Source organism: Lissotriton helveticus, chromosome 10 (genome assembly GCF_964261635.1).
Source record: "Lissotriton helveticus chromosome 10, aLisHel1.1, whole genome shotgun sequence".
NCBI lineage: Eukaryota > Metazoa > Chordata > Amphibia > Caudata > Salamandridae > Lissotriton > Lissotriton helveticus.
Genome location: NC_136071.1, coordinates 1,033,346,055 through 1,033,368,630, shown reverse-complemented (window position 1 = coordinate 1,033,368,630; position 22,576 = coordinate 1,033,346,055). Strand labels below are relative to the sequence as shown.

Sequence of the window (22,576 nt, the reverse complement as noted above, 5' to 3'; positions counted from 1 at the left end):
TGAGATTGTTGCAAATTGTTGCAAATTTGGCAAGTTCTGTGCTGTAAGAGCACCCGGCTTCTGTGGTGTGCTTCTGTGGCGTGCTGCTGCTGTTGCAGGACCCTGCAGGGGCTATTAACCAGTAACCAACCACCAACCACCTAACAATTGCCTGGAACACCTTAAATACCTTAATCCTTGTTTTAGGAGTCGCGATGTTGCCCTGAACTCCTGACCTCCGAGGGCTATTGACTCACCCACTGCTGGTATCACTCTCTTCCCCGACGGCAGCTGATCCTTGCTGCTGTTAATACCTGCCTACTGCCATTGCGTCCCGCCACCTAGCTGTGTTGTGTTGCGCCGAGAGGTTGCCAGTGCCCTTACTGCTTGGTGGTACTTTCTGGCAGTTGAGGCGGGGTGCACGGCAGGGAGCAGACGGGCTGGGGAGGTAGAACGGTCACCAGTGGGATTACGGGATTGCGAGGCCACGGAGGGAGGCTGAGCCTCCGCAAGTCTTATTGGGTTAACACACAACCGGGCCGAGGAGTTTTAATAAGAGAGGAAGAACCCACGGAATCTGTTGGTTGGTTGTGGAGATTGACTCCACGATACCAGGAAGGAGGAAACACCACTACAACACAGGTTACACAGATTGACATAAGTGAGGTATCAATCAATCGGAAATGCAATCAGGTAAAGAAAGATCTGTGGGTAGCCCAAAGAAACGTATCGGAAAAAACCAAGCGCCAAAGGTCTTAAGAAATCTAGAGCTAAAGCAGACCTGAGGGGGGGGACGCTAATTTCACCTATAGAGAGGATGTTTGAAAGGTCTACAAAAATCCCACAGAAATTTGACTTTATGAAAGATCCTGCAATGGCACTTATGTCAATACAATTAGACCCAGAATCAAATATGCTACAGTCTCCTATCAAACCATCAAATATATCTAAAGAGAACTTGGACCTATTTGATGAAGTAGGGGCCAGTGACCACATCTCGAACCAACTACTAAACATTGGGAGTGGGCAAAGCGAAGGACAATTTTCTATATATAATGAATATACAGAGGAAAGATCAAAGGATCCTAACGACCTTGATACCATCAAGAATGCAGTTAATGAAGGGGCTCCAATCCCGCTAGAGGCCAATGTGATTATTAGAAAACAACAGGATAATATATCAGCTGAATATCTTCTAGCCTTTCCAGCAGGACACCGAGAGAACTGCGAGAGGGATAAAATTGAGTATGTACCAGGTAAACAACAAGCTGGCATTGAACTAATGAAACTAGAACACGGTCTAACTTCACAAACAAAAGCTGGCAGAGAACACAATATAATACAAAACCTTGGATCTAAAGAACAATTACAAGAGGTGAATCTTAATCAACTACAGATACCTCCCAACACTAACAACACAATAGCTGGTAATGATTTACTAGTACCTACAGATGACTTTGCATCTATAACCAAAAATCCCAATAATAATACCAGGGCTTTACCGTCAAAATATGAATCAACCTGTGCAGACAAAGAACTTCCAGGGATAGAAAATAATCACGAAAATACCAATAATACGACTGATCTCAAAGAAATGGGATAAAAAAAACAAAAGAACAAGAAAAACTGGACGCAGGAACAATATGGGATATACACTATCAAACCTCAGTATTGACTCTTGAGGCACTATCAGCACAATCAAACAAAATGGACATTCAAATAGATATTTTGGGGTTTATGGCAAACGCAGTTGCCGGAATTGAGACCAAATTAGCAGAACTAAATAATCTAATAATAAAAGCTCAAAAGACATCAGCGCCAAATTACATCGAGTGCTCATGCTCCCCAATAATCAATAAGTTGGTAACTATACCTGAGGTCATGAAAACAATCCTGTATGACGTCAAAGAAAGTATCTGCATTAGAAAAAAGGGCACATGTAAGGACGGTCTTCAATCTAACATTAGTGAAATTATACCTGTAGAAAACAGGAGCAAGTACGACAAAAACTGAGTACCACTAACATATCAAATGGGATCATAAACTCAAATATAAACCAGTGAACTCTCTATATGAATTGAACAATGAGGGAGAAAAGGAAGAGGACACAGTAGACTTTGAACCAACGAAAAGACAGAGAAAAAAGCTGCGTAAAGCGAGAAACAAGGAAATAAAGGAAAACACTTTTCAATTGAATACTGAAATGATCACATCTAACAAAGAAAGAGGAACAACAATAGACACTAAATCTGACTCATTGCCAACTAGGAATGAAGCAGGAATAAAACATACACAAACAAAACTAATAGATGGTAACACCAATGGAATGAATAAAATAAAATATAACACCAACGGAAAAAACCCAACAAAAGGCTCAAGAACTACTGAGGGAGATAATAAATACTATGATATCTTCTTAAAACCAATAGTTTCCAGTAATAATCATAATCTGGTATAAATTAACAGCAGTACACTAACTGACAACTCCGAGGAAAAAAATCAAAACATAGCTCAGGAAGATGGAGTAAAGCAAATAAATAAAGGAAACGGATGTATAATAAAAGAGTCTACTTATTCCAATATCCGAAATGACCCAACAAAATGTATGACCAAGGAGAAGGTGACAGGGACTGCACTGGAACCCAGAACATCCTCACCAAACGAAAATGACCAACACAATTATATAACTCCACTAACGCAAAGAGAAGGAGATAAAAAACATCTGGTAAGCATCCTGAGGAACTGTAACCAAAAAAGTGAGCTGGAGGCAACAAATGGAACGGAGAATAAGAGATTACAACCAAAACCTTGGAATGAAAAAGAACCAACAGAGGATTTGATATACCCAAATATCCAAAATAAGTTAGTAATTGAAAGAAGAGGTCAGAACAGGCAGATCACTTATACCAATTACAGAAGAAATGGAGACATCAATGGTGAAAGAAATAGGTCCACGCAACTCGTTCTCAAACCACTTTACGAATCAAAAGGTCCACACGACGTACTAAATAGAGGAAATATCCTCCGATTGCTGAAATCGATAACAGCGCTTGAAATGATAACCACAAAAGATATTATATGTGTGGGCTTTCAGCCAAACCCTGAAGGAAACCTTCCGCTAACGCTACTAACAGTGGCCACAGGATCATTAGCGGATTTAATCCTAAAAGAACATGATACCTTTCTTGAATGGGCTATACTAATTAGTCACCCACTTCCAAAGGTCTACCCAATCCTACTCCTACACATAGAACGTCAAACAAAAAAACTACAACCTGAAAGAATCGAGAGTGTATTTTCTATCCTAAAAAATCCTCTTGGCAAAACAATCATTGAAGATAAAAAATGTTCGAATAGCCCAAAGAAAGACGATACTAATGAGGTAAACGAAAAATGGATTACAGCAGCCTTGCATGGTAACAAGGAACATTGACAACACTCGCCACTAATACTACTACAAGAACAGATCACGGCAACCTCTATAACGAAAATATGCTCATGGAACATCAAGGGGATTAATAGCAAGCTAAAAGATGCCAAAATAGAAGGTCTCTCGGACCAAAACCAATTAGTATTATTGCAGGAAACATGGGCAATAGATCCGCCTATGTTAAAAAATTACAAGGGGTATTTTGTACCAGCAATTAAATACAAGAAGTTTGGCCGCCCCTGAGGACTAGCAATATACGTTCCACTGGTATTAGACTCAAAACACGATCAAATACAGACGAATAATCAGAATCCACTCGCAGTAAAATTACGATATAAAACTCTCAGAAGGGGGTCATATAAAATCTTGATATTAGTCAACATCTACATACCTCCGAAACAGAAATCAAAGAAAGAGATGAGTACCGCCATAAATAATTTACTTCTGGAGCTAATCTTGGAAGAGCCGTTAGCGGACTATATCTTAACAGGTGACTTCAACACGAACTTGCTGACATCCTTTGTCCGGGATGACTTTGTCCAAACCCAAAACCAACAATGGGAAATCCCTGGTCCAATAATGGAACCTAGAACACCTAATAAACAAAATAGAACAGGGATAAACTTGGTAAAGGACTTGGAAGCACTTGGTCTCAGGGTACTAAATGGGAGATTCACAACGGACTCTCCACCGGCCTGCTCTTTTTATTCAACCAATGGTAATTCATGTATTGATTACACATTCACATCATTGTGTACTTTTAACAGAGTGACATCATATTGTCTAAAAAAAGTTTTGAACAGCGATCACAGTCAGCAAATATTTAAGATAAAGGTATTTTACGCAGAATATGAAAAGTACTAGACATTACAAGGCCACATCAGTACCACCAATTACAAGAAACTTACTTGGAAATCGGAAAATATGGATGAGATTACTGTAATGGCAAAAAATCTAGCTGTGGAATGCTTTGATGAACAAACAAACTCTACTGCCCTAGACCAATGGGCTGAATTTACACAGAAAGTGGTGACCTACAATTCAAAAATAATAGGTAAACAAAGGAAAAAGAATACATTTATGAAAACAAGAGAAATCAAGATCTTTCTCCCATATGCTGTAAGGAAAACTAGAACCATGAGAAACAGGCTGAGGAAACAGCTAACCAAGACCCCACTTAACGAGGAAATACTGGCATCATTAAAAACTACAAATTGCACCTTAAGGAAATTAATCTGGAATGAAAAAAATAAAGACAAACAAGAGCTCTTGACAAAAATCTTCCATGCAAGTACTTTAACAAACTTGCGGGAATTCTGGAGACTAATTAATGGCCTAGTCAGACCAAATAAAGTTGCTATAGGATCCAGCTTATCTGAAGAAGAATGGGTGACATTCCTTAAAAAACACCTAAATTCCAAATCCACAGCACATAAACAACCTGTAATCAATCCGATGTATATAAAAGCTGACCAAGAAGGCGACTGTTATCTTAATAACTAAAACTCATGTGGCAGGGCTAATTAAAAGACAGAAGGATGGGGCCCCTGGTCCCAACGGTATCCCATTTGCACTATATAAGGAAGCACCTGATTTCTGGTCTATTTATCTTACAGATGTTTTTAGAGAAGTAGTCGAGAGCGGCCAAATCCCTAAATCATGGAAAGGATCGCTAATAACACCGATCGTAAAGAAAGGAAACTGGCAACTATTGGAAAACTATCGCCTAATTACATTGCAGGACACCGACGCAAAGTTGTATTGAAGAACTTAACGGAATGGGCAAAGGAGAAACAGGTACTGCCCTCGAATCAAACAGGCTTTATCAAGGGACTTGGTACATCCACAAATATTTTAATATTATCAATACTAATAGACAAAGCAATTACATCTAAAGAACCGCTATACCTGTGTTTCGTAGACTTTAAGTCTGCTTTTGACTGTGTTGACAGAGAACTCCTTTGGGAAAAGCTTACCAAACAAGGAATTCCGCATAATCTCTTACAAATGATCCGGCTCCTGCACACAGATACTTGGGTAAAGGTAAGGTTAGGTGAAGGAAACAAATAACCAACAAAATCCCTACATCAAGTGGCCTAAAACAAGGGTGCGTTCTGGCCCCTTTACTTTTTAATTTCTTTTTAGCAGATCTTTCTACAGACCTAAATGAAATCAATGCACATCCCCCAAGGTAAGCAAACAAACTGATATCTAACCTATTATATGCCGATGACGTTGTACTTTTAAGTCAAACTAAAGTTGGCATGCAACGATTAATCGATTATTAGGTATTCACAGTATAATGGCATGCAAATAAATGAAGCTAAGACCAAAGTAATGGTCGGATCACTGACTAAATATCGAGGGACAAAATATAGACTACCCAAAATATAGATTCCAAAATATCGACAGACAAAATATCGAATTTCTATCTACAAACAGGTAAGTACCAAAATATCGACCCCAAAATATCGTTTATATATATATATATACATTATACAAATATCGAATTTCTTAAAATTAATGTAAAATTAAAAAAATATTAAAAATAAATAGCTAAAATATACTTAAAAATACTTAAATTACCTTAAACTTATTAAATAACTAATTTAACTTATATAAAAAAATACAATCATATCTGTTAAAACATATATATCTATTAACATAATATTAATAAAAAATACACAATATTATTACCGTAGGATAGCGGAGGTGTAAACATTACTATTCCCACTCCTGGAAGTGCAACAGTAGGGAAAGTGTTTGATAGCGTAGGTGTAAAAATTACTATTCCCACTCCAAAGAGTGCAACAGTAGAGAAAGCGTTGGATAGCGTAGGAGTATAAATTACTATTCCCACTCCAGAGAGTGCAACAGTAGGGAAAGCGTTGGATAGCGTAGGGGTAAAAATTACTATTCCCACTCCAGAGAGTGCAACAGTAGGGAAAGCGTTGGATAGCGTAGGAGTAAAAATTACTATTCCCACTCCAGAGGGTGCAACAGTAGGGAAAGCGTTGGATAGCGCAGGGGTAGAAATTACTATTCCCACTCCAGAGAGTGCAACAGTAGGGAAAACGTTGGATAGCGTAGGGGTAAAAATTACTATTCCCACTCCAGAGAGTGCAACAGTAGGGAAAGCGTTGGATAGCGTAGGGGTAAACATTACTATTCCCACTCCAGAGAGTGCAACAGTAGGGAAAGCGTTGGATAGCGCAGGGGTAAAAATTACTATTCCCACTCTAGAGAGTGCAACCGTAGTTAAAACGTTGGATAGCTTAGGGGTAAAAATTACTATTCCTATTCCACACAGTGCAACAGTGGGGAAAGCGTTGGATAGCGTAGGAGTAAAAATTACTATTCCCACTCCAGAGAGTGCAACAGTAGGGAAAGTGTTGAATAGCGTAGGGGTAAAAATTACTATTCCCACTCCAGAGAGTGCAACAGTAGGGAAAGCGTTGGATAGCGTAGGGGTAAAATTTACTATTCCCACTCCAGAGAGTGCAACAGTAGGGAAAGCGTTGGATAGCGTAGGGGTAAAAATTACTATTCCTACTCCAGAGAGTGCAACAGTAGGGAAAGCGCTGGATAGCATAGGGGTAAATTTTACTATTCCCACTCTAGTGAAAATAAATTAATATAATTCACATAATCATCAATTAATCAATTAATAAAAATTAATTATCAATTAAGAATTAATTAATTACCAATTATAAATTAATTAACAATGTATTCGAAATAAATACCAATTAATTAATTAACATATTTAATTAATTATAATTAAATTACTTCCCACCCTATTCCCCCATAAACCCACAACCCGCTACAAAAAATAAATTAATTTAATTCACATAATTATCAATTAATCAATTAATAAAAAATAATTATCAATTAAGAATTAATTAATTACCAATTAAAAATTTAACTAACAATTTATTCAAAATAAATACCAATTAATAATTAACATAGAGTAAACCGTTTTTCATAAATTATTTGTAAATATTTGTAAATCTAGGCCAGGTGTTTTTACTAACAAGGCTAGATGTGAATCACAGGAGTGATCCTTGGTCAAGCAGCAACCACAATCCTAGTCAGGGTAAGGTACAGGCAAACACTAAATTAACATCTGCTCACCTCTGGTAGCTTGGCACAGAGCAGTCAGGGTTAACTTAGAGGCAATGTGTAAAGTATTTATGCAACACATCAAAAGGTAAACAGTGATAAGACCACACAAAAAGAATCCCACACCAGGTTAGACAAATAGAACTGCATTTAATAAATAAAACAAGACCAAAATGACAAATGTTCAATGAGTAGAACTGTAGTTATTGAACTTTAACTTTTAAAGGGAGAATTAGTGCCTAAACGCACCAAGCGCTTTTGGAGATATCTGGTCATGCTTGACCACAAGTTCAGGCCGACCGCAATGGAGCAAGGGCCATCAAAAAGGGACCCAGTTAGGCTTGCTGAACAAAGTACTTTAAAACCTGGTTGTGGAGCGCTGTGTGGCTCGGGATTCGAAATGCGTTGCGCAGGCGAGGCAATGCGTCGGTTATGAAATGCATGAACATTTACAATTGTTTCCATAGGATTTTGTGTCAGAGTACAAGTCCTAAAATGTAAGCGGGAGGCTAATTATGATAGGCAACACAGAGTGACATGATATCAACTGATGTCACCACTGCATCATTCTCGCAACTTTAGTGGGAATGAACATATTTTCTCAAGTCAAAACAGAAGTACACGTTTTACTAATCCTGTTATTTATCAATAGAAATATGTAAGCAATGTGGGCCCGATTCCCAAAGATAAACATACATTTTGTGTAAGAGTACTACTGTTTGGTACTCACAAACTATGTGGGGAGTTTTACAACTCTGAAATCCCTATACTTATGTATGCAGAATTCTTAGTGCCTTTGTGAATCAGGCACTGTATGTTAATAGGCATGTGTACTTACATACCATTAACCTATTTAGCTGGACACCACCAAGATGGAGTGAACATTATTAAACCACAAATTCATGTGCATGGACTTGTTGAGACAAAGCAGAAAATGTTTGAGGCAATGCAAAAGCCTATATTTCGACATTAGGCGTCAGAGCACCTGCACTGGGGCCCAATTAGTAGTGTCTCAGTGTAGAGTGAAAAAAACTGCAGAATCAATTCATAAAAAATGAGGATGACAATGCACAAAGAGCCAGTTTCTCACATTAATTCTTGCATTTATAAATAGTTCTTTGTACTGCACAAAATATTGGACACTTACACAAGCACAATGGCACAACAATTTAACTAATTTAGATATTGCTTTAAGTAGCTTTTTAATCATATGTTGGTAGCAGATACATTTTTAAATCAGCAAGTTGATGTTATGTATACACTAAAACATGTGTAACATGCACTTGAGATCCGAACCCAGATTAACTAACAATTTGCGCCTGGTTTGCATCTTGTTTGTAACACAAACCAGAGTGCAATGTGTTGGGGTGGGATTTACTATCCAGCACTAACCAGAATTTGCATTGGAATGTATCCAAAAGTAACACAAAGGGATTAATTACTTTGCACTATTTGCGTCAATAGGCATTCCATGAGTGGTACATGGGGGCTTCCATGCAGACATCCATGGGGTTTGATGCAAAGCTCTATCTACAAGCATTGGTAGATTTTGATTTGCACCAAAACCTTACGCTTTTGCACATGTTTTAATTTCTCCTTTTTTTCCGACTTTGCATGTGTGATGCATTGTACAGCACACAAACAAGATGGGAAGCCATTAAGGATAGTTTTTGTACTGGAAGGGTCCTATTGCAGTACAAAACCTATGCTTTAAAGAATGCACATACCCTTGCACTATGGCACACGGGTATGTGTGTTGGAGCATGGCAGGAGAAAGTGCCCACCACCGGTGTAGAGGAAAAATGCACAATACCTAGTAGATATTGCAATGTTTTTTTACTGTCTCTCTTTGATGCAAGGTAGAGCAACAATATTTATTGGTAAACAGTTTTGCATAAATTATTTGTAAATATTTGTAAATATAGGCCGGTGTTTTTACTAACATGGCTAGATGTGAATCACAGGCATTCATATGCACATTTAAGTCATGCAAATCTCCCCATTGAATACCTGTTAGAAATTGGGTTACTGGTTAACTGGGGAGTGATCCTTGGTCAAGCAGCAACCACAAGCCTAATCAGTGTAAGGTACAGGCAAACACTAAATTAACATCTGCTCACTCTCTGGTAGCTTGGCACAGAGCAGTCAGGGTTAACTTAGAGGCAATGTGTAAAGTATTTATGCAACACATCAAAAGGTAAACAGTGATAAGACCACACAAAAAGAATCCCACACCAGGTTAGACAAATAGAACTGCATTTAAAAAATAAAACAAGACCAAAATGACAAATGTTCAATGAGTAGAACTGTAGTTATTGAACTTTAACTTTTAAAGGGAGAATTAGTGCCTAAATGCACCAAGCGCTATTGGAGATATCTGGTCACGCTGGACCACAAATTCAGGCCGACCGCAATGGAGCAAGCGCCATCAAAAAGGGACCCAGTTAGGCTTGCTGAACAAAGTACTTTAAAACCTGGTTGTGGAGCGCTGTGTGGCTCGGAATTCGAAATGCGTTGCGCAGGCGAGGCAATGCGTCGGTTATGAAATGCAGCAAGATTGCGGTGTGAGGTCCGGTTACATCCAACTCGAGGATCCTGTCAAAGGAGCTTATGATGCGAACTCCGGTGTTGGGGATGCGATGCACAGCTGGGCAAATGTGTTGATTCAGTTGAGCGGTGAAGCTTTTTCTCTTTTTTTTTACGGAGTTTTATGTAGCGCAAACTTGACCCGAAGGTATCGGGTATCAGAGCGCATTACATGAGCACCTGTTGTGTTACATGAGGACACATTCATTTTTTGATAGGCACCCCAAGATTACGTGATTTGCCCAGAATCACAGGATGTTCAGCGTCATTGCTGATACTCAAACCCAGTTCCCCAGATTCGAGGACAACCGCTTCAGCCGTTAGGCCAACTCCTCTCCCCAAGCTGTGGTGCGTCGACGCGGTGGCTGCCATTGCTGAGAGATGTAAGGACCTGCTCCAGGAAATGTGTGGCACAGTGACGGCTCTGAAGGCGATATGTCAGTCCCAAGATGCGGGCAGCGATGGTGATGCAGGTCTTTTGCAATGGTTCAGTCTATGCAGCAGCAGCAATTCATCTGATCTGCTTGGGGATTCATTGCTCAGCTGAGGAGATGCATTGGTTCTGCTTGGGGATGCATTGCTCAGCAGAGAAGAAGCCTTGGTGCCACTGGAAGCTCCTTAGGCCTACTTCCAAAGGTCCAGGACAGGGGGGCACTATTTGGCTGGGTAGACTCACAGATGGCCGAGTCCAGGTGCAGGGGTTGGAAGCCTGTTATGTCATTGAGGCTTCAGATCGGACGTCCAGCCAACTAGATTTTGGAGTCACTTGGGGATCAAGAATTGCTGGTCTAGTCCTTCTCAGCCAAACAGGAGGGCAGCAGGCAGAAGATCAGCACAACAAAGCAAAAGATCCCCGATAATGCCTAAACCGGATCTGCCCTACATCCAGCCGCAGCTAGAATTGCTCACAGTGCCATACACAGTTGCACTGTTTAAAAGAGGTACATATCTGTCAATAAATATGTAGACCCAGATCCTAGGTCCCTGGCCTACAACAACAACCCCCCCACACAAAATTAAATATATATTTTTAAATATCTAGGGGCAGGATCTGCACTTTTGGCACTTTCCCAACATCCTACCAGGGGTTAGGTGATGCTCCACCCTTCTACTCCTCCATATTTTTTGGGACATACAATCACCATTGTATGGTAGACTGTAATTGTTGCAGCAAAATTTTTTAATTATGGGTACATAATGAGACCATTGGACTCACAGACTTGTTGAGGATCAGTGAATCCATAATCCCCAAAATATAGAATATATGCAGGTGCAAAGAATGTAATAAAGAAATCCAGCATTTTGCGAGTTTGTAAATTGCTACTTGACCACATAATAGCAATGAAAATGTGAAGCCCATTGTTAGAAATGGGGACCTCTAGTTGGAAATAGTTTGCACTTTTGTCCAAATAGGGATCCTTGCTGCTAGTCAGGGAAAGGGGGATACACTCCTATAATAACCCCTGCTCACCCCCTTGGTAGCTTGGGATGAGCAGACAGGCTTATCTCAGAGGCAGTGTGTAAAGCATTTGTGAACACATACAGTAATACAGGGAAAACACTACAACTGGACACCACACCAGTTTAGAAAAATAAGTAATCTTTACTAGACTTAACATACGACCAAACAACAAAAATCCACAATACAGTATTCAAAAATATGACTTTCTAATGGTAGAAATAGCTTAGTTCAATGTAGATGGTAAATGCGACACTTTACTCTCAAAGTACCTTAGATGCATCACGCAAAACAAACAAAAGGGTCGCAGGGAAGGTGATGTGCCGTTCCTTACACTCGTGGAAGTGGATGTGTTGGTTCCTTACTGCTGCGCAGGGGAGTTGACACGCTGCTTCCTTACTGCGTGGGGAGTTGATGCATCGGTTTCTTCCTGCGTCCCTGTGCGATGTGACAAGATGGCGCACGATGTGATGCGACGATCCGGTGCAATGCGACAAAATGGCCTCTTTGATGTGATGCGACAACTTGGATGCAATGCGTACATGCCCGGCGGCGATCCAGTGGACCCTTGAGCCATGACAGTGATGCGACATGCTTCTTTGGAAATGCGGCTGTGAACAGCGGCAGCACTCTTCCTCTGCAATGCGATGGCAACTGCTGCGGTGGCGACGCGCTTCTTCCTCCTTGCATTGCGCTTCCAGCTCCCAGCGACACTCAGTCTCTAGAGGTCCCAGAAACAGCAGCAGGCACCTCTCTGCAGGCAGAATTCCCAGCAAGGAAATTCAGCTTCAAGCCTTTGGAGATCTTCCTCAAGATGACAAAGTACACACGAAGTTCCTTTTCTCCTTTACTTGGCAATGAGTAACCACTGCAGGCCAACCCCAAAACAGCACACAGCACAGGGGCAGCCTCCCCTTCTGCTTCTTTGGTTTCTCCCCTTGGCAAACCTTTGTCTTGATTCCCAGAAGTATTCTAAAGTTCTGGGGTCTGGGCCCCAATATTTATACTACTAATTCCTTTGTTCTCTGAAGGCAGAGTGTGTCTGTGCCTAGTCAAAACCAGTGCTGTCCTCCTTGCTGCAGCTTTCTGGCAGGAGGTCGAGACAGCATTGTTGAATGCAGACCTGGCCCAGGTAGCTGAAATGAAATATCCCCCCCTACTCTCTGTTCTATGTAGGCTCAGGCAAGTGAAAGGAAATCTCCTTTCTCTACTCTCTATTCAGTCCAGGTCCCATTCAGCCCAGCCCAGACTGCTGGAGCCAAAGCCCACTCCAGCCCCCTGTCACTCACAAACCAGACATGGAATACACAAACCTAGCAGAGGCATAGTGGATGATTAGGCAAGAAAATACCTACTTTCTAAAAGTGGTATTTTCAAAAACAATGTAAAAATCACCCTCACTAAAAGATGTATTTTAGCATTCTGAGTTCAGGCACACTAAACTCGTTTTTCCATCTAGTTCCCTGGGTCAGTTAGGATTATCAGATGTTATAATGAAACTGCCCATTCTGGCCTATGGGAACAGGTAGCCTTGCAATAGTGAAAAACTAGATTGGCTCTGTAATTCATATCAGGACATGCCACACACATCAGGGCATGTCCTACCTTTCACATACAATGCACCCTGCCCACAAGGGTACCTTGGGCCTACCTTAGAGGTGACGTGTAGAAAAGGGGCAGGTTTAGGGAATGGCAAGTGTGTGCACTTGCCAAGTCGACATGGCAGTCCCAGACTGCACACAGACTCTGCAGTGGCAGGCCTGAGCCATATTTTACAAGCTGTTTCTGTGGGTGGCACAGTCAGTGCTGCAAGCCCACCAGCAGCATTTGATTTACAGGCCCTGGGCACACATGGTGCACTGTACTAGGGTCCGACAAGTGAATCAAATAGCCAATCATGGAGTCACTAATCCATTACAACAATTTACAATATAGAGCCCTTGCACTTTGGTACTGAATAACAGTGGCAAAGTGCCCAAAGCATCTAGACCAGCAAAAACATAGTAAAAACATAGGAGGCAACAGCGAAGAAATGGAAGGGAGACCCACGCCAATGGTGCTAGGTCTATCACCCATGATAAACTTTCAGCAGAAAAAAAGAACCAAAACTGTCTCATGGGAGTCAAAGTAAACAACCTCACCTGTATATGGAGATTGTTGAGTGGCTATTGGCTCCAGATGAGCACGTCACTAAAACGTCACTACATGTTGCCCTAAAGCCATGGTATTTGCTTCATACAGAGGTGGAGCAGAATTCAGCCTGGGAAAAGTGCAGCAGGAACATACCCAGGAGGCCTGCTACAGGGGCATAATCTCTGAGAAGCCACCAGGGAACATTTGAAAATGTATTGCAGAAGCTAAGAAAGTCAACATAATGAATGAGGTGAGGTAGAAAATGCAGAGGTAATGGTGTGCTGGAAGATGGAAGAAGTGGTGGAGGAAGGCGAGGAGAGGGCAGGGCAACAGGGCATGCAAATATTAAACTCTCTGGAAAGACCTGTCCTTCACCCTCCTATTTCCCATATACTCATTTTTTTGGGCTTTTAGGACACTGCACACTTTTCCACTGATAACTAGTGCTAAAGTGCTTATGCTCTCTTCTTTACCCACGGTAATATTGGCTTACACCAACTGGTACATTTAATTTACTTGCAAAACCCTAGCAAAGCAGTACTACCTGTATCCAGGGCCTGTAAATTAAATGCTACTAATGGGCCTGCAGCACTTATTGTGCCACCAACCAACTTAAGTAACCCTTTGAACATGTCCTAGGCCTGTCATGCAGCCTATGTGTGCAGTTTTAATCTGCCAATTGACCTAGCAAGATAAACCTCTTGCCAGGACCAGACCTCCCTTTCAATACATATAAGCCATCCCTAAAGTGGGCCATACACAACCACGAGAGCAAGTTGCAGTGTATTTAAAATGTTTGACATGTACTTAAGTTTTACATGTCCTGGTAGTGAAAAACTCCTACATTAATTTTTTACTACTGTGAGGCCTACCTATTTCATAGTATAGCATTAGGTTCCCTTATTACAGTTAATAAGTAGTAACTTTCAATTTCAATTGGGAGAAGATAGAAATTTTATGTTTCTGAAAATGCTACTTTTAGAAAGTTGTACAAAAGGGGGTGGTGATTGACGGAGCATCTGAACCAATCAAACACTCACACCCAGTCAAAAGATCTGGGTTTAATCCATCACCGTTCTTTAGCCCACTCTGCCACCCCAGTTCAGACATGGCTATATGCAAATCAGTCTGACCCTGTGCCTCATGGGAACAGTCCAGCCCGAACTGCCAAGCCATGCCTTCCCTGGACTGGAAACAAGCTTCCGAGGACCGGTTTCTGGCATTACAGCCGTCGTCAGCCCGGCTTGCTTGAATCCAGTGGCAAAGTGAGCAAGGGGCTCACGTCTGAGCATACCCTGCCACACTTATGGCGGCCAAAAGCGGTACAAAAGGGTGTGGTGATGGACGGAGCATCTGAACCAATCAAACACTCACACCCAGTCAAAAGATCTGGGTTTAATCCATCACCGTTCTTTAGCCCACTCTGCCACCCCAGTTCAGACATGGCTATATGCAAATCAGTCTGACCCAGTGCCTCATGGGAACAGTCCAGCCCGAACTGCCAAGCCATGCCTTCCCTGGACCGGAAACAAGCTCTTTAGCCCACTCTGCCACCCCAGTTCAGACATGGCTATATGCAAATCAGTCTGACCCTGTGCCTCATGGGAACAGTCCAGCCCGAACTGCCAATCCATGCCTTCCCTGGACCGGAAACAAGCTCTTTAGCCCACTCTGCCACCCCAGTTCAGACATGGCTATATGCAAATCAGTCGACCCTGTGCCTCATGGGAACAGTCCAGCCCGAACTGCCAAGTCATGCCTTCCCTGGACCAGGAACAAGCTCTTTAGCCCACTCTGCCACCCCAGTTCAGACATGGCTATATGCAAATCAGTCTGACCCTGTGCCTCATGGGAACAGTCGAGCCTGAACTGCCAAGCCATGCCTTCCCTGGACCGGAAACAAGCTCTTTAGCCCACTCTGCCACCCCAGTTCAGACATGGCTATATGCGAATCAGTCTGACCCTGTGCCTCATGGGAACAGTCCAGCCCGAACTGCCAAGCCATGCGTTCCCTGGACCGGAAACCGACCATCACCACCCCTTTTGTACCACTTTTAGAAAGTTGGCATTTTCTTGTCCCAACCATATAATGCCTGCTGCCAGTATCCTGGGTCACATGACTATGTGTAGCTGGCAATTGGTCTTTGTATATTTCTACCAGACAGTGAGACAAAGAGGGAATGTGTTGGCATGATGGGCCATCTCTGACTTGATAGGGGGGTGGAGCGGTCATCTACCATTCCTACATATCACAAAGGCTGTGCCTGAACACACTCACAAAGGGTTTTGACCCTAGACGTTTGTGACCTGAGACAAGCTGGGGCCAGGATAGCAGGAAATTCCAAGCATCTCTGTAGGTGTAAGCCTCTAGAAGCTTCTCCTGCTTCAAAGTGGGCACCAGGTATAATATTGGACCCTCAGACCCAACTTCTACGCCAAGGGACATAAAAGGCTTCTTCAACGTCGATACAGTATGGTACAGCTCACCATTGACTCCGATCCAGCACAAAGCAGATCAATGCATCTCATAGCAAGACCTCACTAGCCCCAGCGGCTTCCTCAGTGCAAACACAGAAATTTACATCACACCTCTTACTCGACGGCTTATCAGCCCATCACTGTGCGATGCATCTTTCGACAACGGCTCATTGAGCTGCCACTGCATGATGCATCTCAAAGTCCAGACCTAGCATCCAGCTCCTCGTCAATGGCTCCTCTATGCTAGCCCACACAGCGTAGTGGAAAGACTTTGCATTTCGATGCCCATGCCCACAAGGTACTTTCTCAGTGTGCTGAACTCAGTCCTGCATCCGGCCTGTGCTCCGTCGCAGTCGGTCTAAACCTATGACTTGGACCTGGTCTACCATTACCAGATAACCGCAGTTGGCGTTTTTGCTTCTTAATGGTTGATTTTTACAAAAATCTTCCAAATTGGGGTTGCTGCTTCAATAGGGTTTCACCCCAATCAACCAGTAACCCAATTTCCTACATAGTATAACAACTCAGTGTAACTGAACATTTTGAATGCTATGATTGTTCACTATACACATGTATATATGCTAACTGACTTTATTTGTTATATAAAATAATTTTACCATGTTTCCAGACGTAATTGAAGTCACCACAAATGCTAAAAAAATATGAACAAGATGGACAATAAATAAACACCAAGCTTAAATATAGCATTTATAGTCTAAACTGTATGGATGGCATATTCAATGTTCCATAATAAATGCAGAAGGTATATCATCGCCACAAAGTGGATCAGAGCTCAAATGTGTGTTAAGTGAGTGCTTCTTTTAGCTGAAGGGGTGTAATGTGGCTGTACTGTGGCTTTCCTTATAGTGGAATGGATTATTTTGCCTTTCTTCCTTCTCCCCTATAGGCAAATTTATCAATGGTGCAATGGGAATAGTGCTATCAGGCCAAGAGGCCTGAGCAGCAAACTGCACAGTGTGGCCGATCTAGGAATCTCAGTTTTAATGCAGATTAGAAAAGTGGGTGACAAAGTTGAAAGGGAGGAAATACATTTTATTTTATTTTTGATAATAACATTAGTGCCATTTCATAGAGATGCACGAAATTAGACCAAAATGTATTATGGTTAGCTTACGCTTGACGTGCTGAATTTCATGCAGATGTATAAAGTATGTTCAACAGGTGGTCCAACTGACCTATCTGCTTCTCAAAGAGAACACCACCTAGTAAAACACCCACAAGTATTAACTTCAACAATACAAAGGCTAGCTTAGTCTTGAAAGCGCTATAGTATGAATGTATCCATAGTTCACAATATCAACGGTTCCTCCAAAGTATAAAAATGAGTAAAGTGCTCCAGGTACTGCTCGTGAAGGGATGGAAATGTGAAGATGAAGGTGAAGTTAATTATAATATTTACAATGACGTGATAGACCTAACAATGTATCAATTGACTAACTAAACAACCCAAGTAGCGAGACGTTATGAATGCGTATTGAGTTCTCCACTTCTGGGCTTAAATATTAAGTAAAGGGCAAAGTACAAATAAAGTCGACATTTCGACCCCAGAAGTTGACGGAAGGCAATTGGTTCCTTATAGCGGGGTCTTCCTCAGGACAGCAGAAGGAGCAACCTCAGTGTAAGATTGCCAGGTCAACAGTGGAAAACTAGGAGATTGGGCTAAGTCGCTCCAGGTGCAGAAACCTGGCAAACACTGTGCATGCAGAGTTCAGTCAGAGGCTATTAGCGGTTGAGTAGTTGGAGGCTTTCGAGCAAAATAGCCATGGATTTTCAAGCCTTGGAGACACTAAGGTATTAGGGAATGAGTGAGCCAGGAATTATTCCAACGTCTAGTAATTAATGTGGTACAGAATGGATCTGCATATTTCTTGAAACAAGGAAGTGATTTGGAGAGTGTCCAAATCACTTCCTCATTTCAAGAAATATGCAGATCCATTCTGTACCATGTTAGTCACTAGATGTTGGATTAATTCCTGGTGTCTTGCTCTCCAAATCACTTCCTCATTTCAAGAACTTTGCGAATCTCCTATGGAGGTGCAAATTAAAGGGATGAGGCAAAAAAATGGAAACTGATCATCTGCTAATATTGGCACTGCTTGTTGAATCTGCAGAAAGTTGCAATGTTAGGCTTTGAGGAGAGAACTCAGATTTTTGCACACTCAGGGATTGGGGGTCTAAATATTAATGAGGGGGTACGAAATCTTTGATTTGCTAATAACTTTAGTACCATTAGACGGATCTGTACAAAAGCTGAGATACCGGAATTGTGCTTAACTTGCAACCGGCTTGTGCATCAGAGGATTGTCATATGAGTAGTGACTAGTTCTCTGTGGCAAACCAACAACTACAAAAATTATCCCTCCCAATACCCGCTCAGCACTGGAAAAGGAGCAATTCCTTTTTGTTTAGTAACTCTCACACACCCTTGTGATGTGATGCTTCATCATCGGGTTCACCCTGACTCCTAAAGGTCAGGGTGGGCTCGACCATATTCCTGGGAGCACTTTGGAGACATAGACCAGGGGGTCTTAAAAATAAAAATCCTCCTTCATCTCCAGGTATCCCTTTATTAGCGGAGGTGTCAGCGAAATTTACAAATATATTCAGGAGGGAATGGTCCTGTGACCCTAGTGTCTTTGCCTAGTATCTTGCTAACATGTTTCAACCCTTCAGAATGGCCTCTTGGGCCCTGGGCTTTCTTCAGGGCAAATATAAGCTCACTCCCTGTTTAGGTAGACAGGTAATACCTATGTTTATTTTTGGGGTGCAGAAAGCTGCATCCACATTGATATGGAAGGTATACTTATCTTCCTTCCGGTTTTCCTTAAGTTTTAATTCCGCCTGTAGGAGAAAATGAGAGGACACTAGGAAATTTATACATCACAATTCGTATGTTTCACCTATGTTATGCCAAGCTACTGGGTGCTGCCATGTGCTCTCATTCCAAGCATACATGGCGATCTGTGTTCAACCAAAGTGAGCTAATAATGGACAGTATTGCCCAACTTGCTCGCATTCTGCAACGTGTAATAAGTAACTGCACTACTATTAGTAGTCTGTGAACATCATTTCATGCATCCATGAGAGGCCTATCTCGTCAAAGTGCTCCCTGGAATTTGGGAGTTAAAAATACCTAGCTAGTAAGCCAACATATTTGTTCTTGCCTCTAGTTGGTATAATAAAAAGGGGTTAAATATAGGAATTGCAACATTAATGTGATCAAAATGACAAGATAACTAGGTGTTTGATCACATTAATGTTCCAATTCCTATATCTACCCCCTTTTTATTATACCAACTAGAGGCAAGAATACTAGCTAGGTATTTTTAACTCACTTAATCACCACTCCACCATTCACCGCACCACACATAGTTTCACCAAAAAGTGCTCCTACGTATCCTTCGCAAGTCGCAGCATGCCCCAAGCAGTAGATGCTTGGGAAGCCCCAATGATGAAGCATGTCACCTAAGGGCAACCTCTGGTGAGTGAGGGGACTAAAGAAAATAATTTTCTTTTCCAAACAGGTATACCCAATTGGGAAGACCTGCTATCACTTTTCTGACAGGCTAGCTTCTCACAAATCCATTGACTATGGAAAATCTTTCACCACAACCTTGCATGGAGTGGAGGCTCCCTTTCCAGTTTACTAATCCACAATCATGTCTATATTGGACCATCTCTACACCCTGTGGTCCACCTCTTTTTTAGTTGGAAAATATAAGATTTACACTCACCGAAACCCTGACTAAGCTAAACCAGAGGAGTGTGGAGTAACCGGACACTTGCTTTAACGCTTTCCATGCGCGCGTCTGCCAATGGCCATCGCTAGCAATACCTGGCTAGTGTTGCACACGTCCGTTGCCCGACGTGCCGCGCCCACTCATTAGAACTCCTGCACCGCTGCGGAATTTGCGCCGTGGTTAAGGAGCTAGAACAGAGGATGCAACATTAATCTCACCTTATGGTTCCCCTGCCTCATTTTGAAGTGGGAAAGCCACAGAATTGCCAATGGCAGATCCTTAGTCTGTTACAACATAAATAACTCATTTTTTGTGCGTCATCTGCCAGAGGTACCACCAGCATAAGAGATTTGTAAGTTCTATGCTAAGTAGAACAGACTCTGCAAATGCTGTTTATCTTGTTTGCCCTAGACAGTCAGATGGCAAACAGAAAAAATAAGCAATGATCCCAATGAGCTTGGAGAAAGATCCCAGTGTGTCAGGGCAAGTGCTGATATGGCGGCCAAGTGGGAATTATAATTTTGCCTAAAGTAAAAGCAAGAGCATTTTCTAAGGTTGAAAACAACTGATTCTGGCAGGATGTCTATCCTTGTGGCTTGCTGGGTCAATCCCTGAAGTAAAAATAAGTCTGTCAGTCTAGTCAGCACAGCAAAGAATCTATAATGACAGCCTTAATTATAATGCCCAACTTTTCCTTCTCAGAGATAGGAGCTTATCCCCTGCAATGTAGCCTGTTTCATGGTAGAAAAGGTAAGACATGATGTGCCTGTGTGATGAACATCTAACAACCTACATGAGGGAAGCAGGAAGTGGAGAAGGAGGTTAAAATTTTTTATTTTTTAGGACAGGGGTTTCCAACCTTTTTTTTAGATAAGAGCTACTTATGTTCAATAAAAATCCTACCGAGCTATTAATATTATTAGTTTGGTAATAGTGATCACTTCAGGCAAGATCACATTAGTGGCCATACCATGCAAGATTTCCTAGCAGTGATTTCCTCAGTGCATCAGGCAAGGTTGACATAAGTATTGTGATAAAGGATTAATCCATTTGGAAAGAATCAGGATAATACGAAAGCAATAGAAGTAATGCCACTGACACCAAGATAACATTTTTAATAATGTCTTCCCAACACCCGCATCTAAGCATATGAGTACGGAAAATATACACATTTACGTCTTTAATACATGTTTTTCAATTTTGAGATACATATATTAATTTAACTAAGGAACAGCTTCCACTTAAGTGGGCTTGGCTGCACACAGGTGATCTACTCACAGGTAGCTGTAGAATTGCCAGTACCTCGCCAGCTACTTTTGCAAAAACCTGTTTTTGCAGTTATCAAGTGACTTCTTCTGAGGGCCGTCTCCCTCATGATGTGAAAAAGAGAGCTAGAATTGTACGGTCACTTCCTGTGATATCTTCTTGTGAAGGGGAGGAGATATCACCTAATGGCAACTGCGATCGCCTTTGGAACTGGGGAACCAGGTTCAAAATCCCAACTTTGCTCAACATCTTGTGATTTTGGGCAAATCACTTAATCTCCCTGTGCCTAGAAATGTGTAGCATACTTTGGTTGTGTTGTAAAGCCTCGTGTCAGTTTCTTGCAGTAAAAATCTGCAAACAAACGTGATCTCATCAGAAATAGTAAACAGGCATGTATTTTCACTTTCATCCCCTCTACAACTTGGTAAAATGTGCCAATACATATATCTATGAGTGCTACCCACAGTAAAATTACATTTTTATATGCTTAGGAATATATTAATGTGCAACATACATTTTCCTGCTAAATATTTTAACAAGCCACATTAAACTTAGCTACACGTTAAGAAATATGAATCTAAAAAAATCAAGTTAGTAAAATACGTACTTCTTGTCATGTGACATGGTAATTCCGTTAGCAAAATTAAGACCACTTGCTACTTCTTTCACTTCATTGGGACTGTAATAGACAATGTTCTCCAGTGGAATATTGAGGTATACCTCCGCAAGTCTTCCAAGAGTATTCACAAAATAATGATCATTTGTGGCGTAAAAACTTTCTGGCCCCACAGCTGCAATATCGTTAACACTGAATTAGGAAACACACAACAAGATAAATAAATGTTTAAAAGAGATTCCGCAATGTTTGAAGACATTTGAAGAAAATTGTACTTTTTTATTTTATTGCACCTACTCTGTTGTTTGTCAACTATATCACATGGATGGATGGGTGGATGGATGCATAGAGTGGGTGGGTGGGTGGATGGATGGGTGAGTGGGTGGGTAAGTGGATGGGTGGGTGGGAGGGTTGGGGATTAGATGGATGAATGGATAGGTGGATGGATATTGGATGGATGGATAGGTGGATGCAGCAAAGACAAATATGACTTGATGGAGGGTGGCAACTCCCTAATTATAGTTGAATTGGTTAATGCAGAGGAAACTATTATAATAACTGTCTTGGTTTGACAAAGTTACATTATAGGGCAGAGTCACACATTTTTGACTTAGCGCAGAAACTGGATTTTGTGTGTTGATCAAGTGGGAAAACACAGCACAGTGCCACGTCTGTTAAGATACAATGCTGCTGCTGAAATGGCTCACTGAAAGGCTGCCTTGCATGACGCCCATACTCGCAGAGGCAAG

At 41.6% G+C, this 22,576-nt stretch overlaps 1 protein-coding gene across 1 annotated transcript in view; it reads right to left on the bottom strand.

The window, feature by feature from the left end:
• Positions 1–22,576, bottom strand: part of LOC144784743 (serum paraoxonase/arylesterase 2-like) — a 448,276-nt gene that overhangs the window by 79,164 nt on the left and 346,536 nt on the right. Inside the window, exon 6 of the mRNA XM_078663731.1 lies at positions 21,819–22,019. Within this exon, the coding sequence (XP_078519857.1) occupies positions 21,819–22,019 (201 nt within the window). The remainder of the gene's footprint in view (positions 1–21,818; positions 22,020–22,576) is intronic.